At 38.7% G+C, this 7437-nt stretch overlaps 1 protein-coding gene across 1 annotated transcript in view; it reads right to left on the minus strand.

Annotated features, from left to right (window-relative positions):
* Nucleotides 1-132: 132 nt before the first annotated feature.
* Nucleotides 133-7437, minus strand: part of HSD17B12 (hydroxysteroid 17-beta dehydrogenase 12) — a 164240-nt gene continuing 156935 nt past the window's right edge. Inside the window, exons 10-11 of the mRNA XM_017529408.2 lie at nt 1777-1926; nt 133-1503 (exon numbers count right to left, since the gene is read on the minus strand). Coding sequence (XP_017384897.1) covers nt 1399-1503; nt 1777-1926 — 255 coding nt within the window. The 3' untranslated portion in view covers nt 133-1398. The remainder of the gene's footprint in view (nt 1504-1776; nt 1927-7437) is intronic.

Consider the following 7437-nt stretch of genomic DNA (forward strand, 5'->3'; position numbering starts at 1 on the left):
TAGTAGAGACGGGGTTTCACCATGTTGACCAGGATGGTCTCGATCTCTTGACCTTGTGATCCACCCGCCTTGGCCTCCCAAAGTGCTGGGATTACAGGCGTGAGCCACCGCGCCCGGCCTAAAATATATTTCTTTTACATATGCTGATAACAGATGGTTATTTGGTTTTTTGTTTGTTTTTGTTTTATGTCCTTAGCCGGCAAAATTAAAAGCCAGAAACTAAGGCCCCAATTTTTTTTTTTTTTTAAATACAAATCTACTGATGCTTAAAACTCAGAGCTTAGGAACCACAGCCTAGGTAGGTAAAGGCCAGTCTTCTTGTTGTATATTTCACAGTATTGAATTCTGTCTTGGTGAGTTCTCCATACAAGTTATGAAGCAGGATATAAGTCAGTCTTATATTAAGTCAGTGTAAATATGACCTTAATTTCAAGAAATGTATTTTTGCTGTACACCATAGTTACAGCATGTTTTATTAAAACTAATTATATCAGTACCTACCTACAGAGTATCAATTTAAAAAGTATAATGCCATTTCTATGATGTCATTGCTTTTATAGGACTAGCCTGTGTCACATGTGTGAGCAATATTGATTCAATACAGAAACAAAAAAGGCTGGGTGTCCAAGCAGACCACTTTTCTGGGTCAGGGTTTCAGTGGTACCATAGATGGTACCAGTCTTAGTGTACACTTTGGCCCATTTATCTTTATACATCATACCATATAGCTTCGATATTTACATACATTTAAACTGAGAAGAAATATTCATTACAAGAAAGCATAGTTTAGTGGGTTTCATGTGTCAGAAATAACTCCATATTTCACAATTATTTTTATGTCATTAGTTACCCTTGATAACAAACAATTCCATATAAATGTACAAACTGGAACATACTTTCATAAAACCTTAAAGAGATCTTTGTAAATTGCAGTGTGTCTGCTTATAAACAAATCAAATCAATTAATCTCCATTTCTTCAAAGTGTCAAAAACAAAAGAGTAGCTAGACATTACTTTTTATAATCAGCTTCAGAGAAAATACAGAAATAATGATCAATGGCATTTTGGAGCAGATAAAACTGCTGAGTTTTGTGTTTGAGTCTATCATTCTGTGATTTGCTATGATAGTATTCCTTCCGATTAGCTGTTCTTGACAATATTCGTTCTACATTCATTTGATATGAGCATTTACATTAAACTTCAAAATTACCTCGGGTAGTATCCAGAATATATGTCAGAACCCCTAAAAGTAACTTCTGTTTTCTTCTTAAGATAACATTTAGTCATTTTAATAACTATTGAAACAACAACTTTAGATTTTCAAGACCAGTAGGGTGCCTTGCAGTGAAGATGCATATGCTAGAGCATGTGGCCAAGTTACAGCGGAGTTATCAATGCTTAGTTCTTCTTGATTTTCTTCAGATAGCGAGCCCTTGTAGACTTGTTCATATCTATGGCAAATTTAAAATACAACCAAGAGGGCAGGACTGAGATGATCAAGCCCTAGGGAAACAGAATGCGAGAGGTATGTAATTACAGCCTATCATTTGGGCTAAACTGAAGCATATGATTTAATGTTTTATTATAGTGTTGTTTTTATTTATAGGTAGATTTTTTAATTCTTGGGTATACAGCCATTATAACAAGACACATATGTCTTGTTAGTATGTTTAGACAATGTATATATGCTAGGCTATTATATACTATCCTGTAACTCAATGGGAAAGAAACCCCAAGCCAGAAAGTACTGATTTGCGACTGAAAAAATCTACGTACCATAACAGCATGGATCAGGTATCCATTGGTTCGGGATTGCAGGCCTACTGTTTTAATTGCAGACTTCACAAACGTCTCCGAAGAGGGCGTATTCAAAGTTGGCTTTCGGATCTTAGCCAGTTTTGTAGCTACGAAGTATGGCAGGACACTCTAGAAAGGTAACACCCACCCCAGAAAACATGCCATTGATTAGTAAGGCCACAAACACAGGATGTACAGTGGTGCTTGACTGCTCTTAGTGGTTGAAGCATCTGTATCTTTAGAGAGAGAGAACAAGAGAGAAGTGGCTATCTAAAGCCAACTTGATAGAGCACATGATGGCATTAAAAAAACTGTAACAAATCAATCTCTCAATAAAACAGAGTTTGAGACCAGAGAAAGTATTAAAAATAAGCAGAAATCTACCTTTTTGAATCTTTATTATTTTTTATTTTTTTGAGACAGAGTCTTGCTCTGTCATCCAGGCTGGAGTGCAATGGCATAATCTCAGCTCACTGCAACCTCCACCTCCCAGGTTCAAGCAATTCTCCTGCCTCAGCCTCCTGAGTAAGCTAGGATTACAGGTGTGTGCTACTGCACCCGGCTAATTTTTGTATTTTTTAGTAGAGATGGGGTTTCACCATGTTGGTCAAGCTGGTCTTGAACTCCTGACCTTGTGATCCACCTGCGTCGGCCTCCCAAAGTGCTGGGATGGCCCCTTTTTGAACCTTTAAAAAGGAAAGCATCAAATAGAAATCTAGAGAGCACAGATTCAGCATAGGATACTTTTTACACTTAGTAAACTGAATGTTGTGACAGAACCACCAAGTAGGAGATTTTTGATACTTTATCCTTCTAAAGAGATAATACCAATTTTCTCCGTAATTGATGGCTAATTAAGCTTTTCTATTGGCTTTGGTCCTACTAAAATAGACATCTTATTTTCTCAGCTGCTACTTTTCTCCCTGAGTTTCTTACCATTCTACTTCTGAGTTTTATAAAGAGTTTTATTGATAAGATAGAACCACCTCCCTTTCTTTTTGCTTTTTAGAGGGAACACAGTACAACAATATGGAAACCATTTGGGTAACTAAAAGACACCTGACTAGGTGGGTGTGAGGTGACAGATCTGGACATGACCTTTAGAGGAATTTGAATACTGTTAAGTTCCTTATTGCTTAGGCTTGCTGCATTTTGGATGTGATTCAACACAGAATATAAGGAAACCTTATTATAACAAGTCCTGAGTCATGATACAAGAGGTCCTTCTATAGTTTGAAATAACTTGGGCATGGTAGTTCAACAAAGAGCGAATGTATTGTTTATCTCATATGTATGCAGTATCATTGCAATGATACTTCTTTTCTTTATTTCTTTTTTTTTTTTTTTTTGAGGCAGGGTTTTTTTCTGTCACTTAGGCTGGAGTGCAGTGGCATTATCATAGTTCTGCAGACTAGACCTCTTGGGTTCAAATGATCCTCCTGTCTCAGCCTTCCGAGTAGCTGGGACTACGGGCATGCACCACCATGCCCAGCTAATTTTAAAATTTTTTGTAGAGACAGGATTTCACCATGTTGACCAGGCTGGTCTCGAACATCTAGGCTCATGTGATCCTTCCACCTCAGCCTCCTCAAGTGTTGGGGTGACAGGTGTGAGCTGGCACATCTGGCCCAATGACACTTCTATTACAGAAAAGGAATGGTTCTAACACATGGTGGTCAAAATCTTAAAACTTCATTATACTAGAGGTAGAAATCCAACTGAGATCTGTTTCATTCTATGAATTTCCTTCCTGAAAAGAGACCTGGAAGGTCTCCTGCTGAGACCTGGCAGGAGTGGTCCCATGTCTCTGGGTTTTTGTGTATGTATGTGCTTTGCATTTTTCCCACTCCTAAGTATAAGTTAAGGAATGCAACCCACTCTCCTTTACAGGTTAGATGAAACCTCAGCCTCCCCATTAGAACCAAAAACCCCAGGGCCCAACTGCTGTCACTCTCCATCTGTCTCTTTCCCTGTCCCTGCAGCTACAAACTCATACTAAGTAAACTAATTTCACTGAAGTACTTCAATATTTGAGCCAACTTTGATTAGGTAACTTTTGATTTTTGAGAATTTGTTTATTGGGATTATCACTATACATTTATCCCTCACTTAGCAAAAAAAATTTTTTTTGTCAAATCTTTCTCTCTCTCTTTTCTTTTTTTTAGGATGGAGTCTTGCCCTGTTGCCCAGGCTGGAGTGCAATGGTGCGTTCTCAGCTCATCACAACCTCTGCCTCCCGGGTTCAAGCGAGTCTCCTGCCTCAGCCTCCCAAGTAGCTGGGATTATAGGCGCCTGCCACCATGCTGGGCTAATTTTTTGTATCTGTAGTAGAGATGGGATTTCACCATGTTGACTAGGCTGTTCTCGAACTCCTGACCTTGTGATCCACACACCTCGGCCTCCCATGGTGCTGGGATTATAGGCGTGTAGTAGAGACAGCATTTCACCATGTTGCCCAGGCTGGTCTCTAACACCTGACCTCGTGATCTGCCTGCCTCGGCCTCCCAAAGTGCTGGGATTAGAGACGTGAGCCACCACGGCCTGTCAAATCTTTTAAGAACCATTTGCCACAAGGATATAGTCTATGAGAGCACACATGTTGCCGTGAGATCTCAGACAGACTGAGTAGGAAGTGCAGAGTTCAATGAAGCTCTGACAATGGGTCAGTAAAGGAAAGGTCATTCCCAGAGCAAAGCTGAGTAGTAAGGAAAGAGAGTATCTGCAGATACCCCGGTCTCACATAATGAAGGAACATAAGCAAACCATTTCTCATCTCTATGTGTTGTTTAAAGGGCACAAAAAAGTGAAGATTAAAAAAAAATTCCAAATATAGATCACAAGCCTGCTAAAGGTATTATAAGGTTTTGAGCTTTTAGAGGTAGAGATGGTCTAATCATTATATCTCTCAATTGTATTACAATGCTTTCTTCTTTTCTTCCATCCTTCCTGCCATCTTCTTCCCTCCCTTAATATGTACAGGGCATAAATTGGACTATTTTGATCTTGCAGGAGAATTAAGTTGCACTGCCTGACTCAACCACTTGATGGTGCCACAACTCAACTCATCATGCAGCTAAACCGTAGACTAGTCTAGAGAACCCCCAGATCAAGGGGTGGGGACAAGAGATGCCAACTCAAGAATTCCAAGTTGGGTTATGTTTTTCCAGCTAAGAAATGTAAATTCTTTTCTGGAAAGGATATTTATTTCCACAATGGTTTAAAATCAAGGCAGTTAACATAGCCTAGTGGAGAGTTCGAAGATGAAACAGCTTTTGAGCTAAGTCTTGAATGAAGTGCAAGAATTTGCCTGATTGTAAACAAACAAGGGAACAGCAGGCATCGAGAAAAGGAACTACAGAAGAGCGTGATGTTTTTCAGAGAACTGCATACTTCAGTATGGTTCAAATGCTGGAAATGTGTGAAGAGTGGCAGGAGGGAGGCAAATGGCACAGAAAATTGAATCCAATCACTGGGCGGTATCCATTTCCAAAACACAAGCTCCATGAAGACTTGGTCATATTCACCACTCTATTTTTAATGCTTTAGAACAGTACTTGGTACGTAGCAGGGACACAGTTAATATCTATTGAATGAGTTGGCAAAAGATACTTCATTACGGACAGCACTGAAGAACAGAACTGGGGTCTCTTTCCACTGCTATGATCCAGAAAATTAATTACACCAAGAAGTTGATAATATGAACGTTTAAGTCAAAATTTTAGATATTCTGAAGCATATATAAGACCACCTATCTAAACAGGCATACTTACAGATATAGCTACTTGCCTATATCTGTAATTTAAAAATAAATATTCCAAGTTATGTGAAAGTAAAAAAAATCTTAGATATCAAAAAGCCATCTAAGTACATCCTTAAACTGTTAAATAAAATCCCAACAAAGGATAATTAATTGATTTCTCCTGCTTATTCAGGAAAACATTATGAGAAACAGGTCAAGAAGATACTTATACTTTTATAGGAAATTGTGGGCAGAACAGATTTTTCAGTTGCTCAAGCTAACAAATTTCCATTACAAATATTGCCAGCTCAGAAACAACCTGACCTTGAGAGCTGCAGATGTGGGCAAGTATCCTGGTCTTCAAATTTAGAATTCCCAAATGGCAAATAATTAATTAGGCCACAAAGCAAAGCTGTTGGTGCTTCCTTGCTCAGCCTATTTAAAAAAAAAAAAATCACTGAAGACAACTTGGTATCTTTTTTCCCACCCACTAGAGCAGATAACTGGACTTGCTTAGATAACTGGACTTCATAGTACAATTCAGGGGTGGCGGTCTTGATTCAGAACAAGAAGGCTTATGGCTATGGAGTAGTGGAATGAAAGATGCCCGAAATTGCATAGCAGGTATTCAGGAATGAAGCATTGAGCCTTGGAACTTAACATGGTAGAGCATCTTTCAGGGGTCATCATCTGTGTAAACATGACTATCAATCTAAAAATGACCAGAACATCACATGACAATGATTTGGGAAAATGTAGACCCAGAAGACACCAGGGTCTAGTCTATTTGCACAGTATGAGATTGTCACATCTGCCTTTACGGAGTATTAAATTCCACCATGTAGCCAGCAAACACTCTTAAGGCAGAAACTGGGGTTCCTATGAAGAATATAAAGACAACTCCATTTCCTGAAATCTGTATCTACTATTTCAGGATCTGGTATACAAAAACTTAAATAATTATACACATATATTCTAGTTTTGGAGTGTGTATTACTTTACTTGCAGACCATGAAATGAGCTTTTCCATATAAAGCCCCTTGATCACCAAATTGGCAGAAACCCTTAGACTTTCTAGAAATGTTAGGAAAAAAGGAATCATTCTGATGGTGCAGAGATCCCTGGTTATACAGCAATGAAAAAAGGCCCCATAATCACAATACGTGTAAATCTTAGCACCTAAATCCAAAATGAAGTTCAAAATATTGCGCTGTATACAAAGATCCTTCATAAATGTTGGCTGACTGATAGTCTTATAAATAACCTGCCTCCAAAGATGTGGAATTTGTATGTTAACATTCAAGGAACAAAAACAAAAACTGTGTAATCTCACAAAAAGCATTCACTTAACACCAAACTATTTCCTAAGCACCTACTAGAACAATGTTTTAGGCAATGGGAATTTAATGAATAAAATTCATTGTGAATAGAATCAGAGTCCCTAATCTTACTTAGCTTACATTTCAGTAGGGGAATACAGACCACAAACAAACAAACAACAACAACAACAACAAAAAGGTGTACAGTATTGGCAGGCGATGAAAAAAAATACCTGGGTAAAAAGGCTGACGGAGGCTGAGCCTGCAGCTGGGTTCTCAAGAAAGGCCCCTTTGATATGGTGACTTATAAGCAAAGTTGGCCAAAAGGATATCTGGGTGAAGAGCCTTTGAGACTGAAGATATAACAAGTGCAAAGGCCCTGAGGTGAAGGCGTCATCAGGGTGTTTCCAGAATTGCAAGGAGGCCACAGAAGTAGGGAGATGGGAAGGGGACCTGATAACATGGAAGTCTGAAACCAGAACATTGAGGGTCATAAGAACTCATGGCCTCAATATGAAAGAGATGAGAAGCTGTGGAAGAACTTTTAGCATAGCAATGAAGTAACTGGATTTTTTTTTTTTT

Source organism: Cebus imitator, unplaced genomic scaffold, assembly GCF_001604975.1.
Source record: "Cebus imitator isolate Cc_AM_T3 unplaced genomic scaffold, Cebus_imitator-1.0 Scaffold58, whole genome shotgun sequence".
NCBI lineage: Eukaryota > Metazoa > Chordata > Mammalia > Primates > Cebidae > Cebus > Cebus imitator.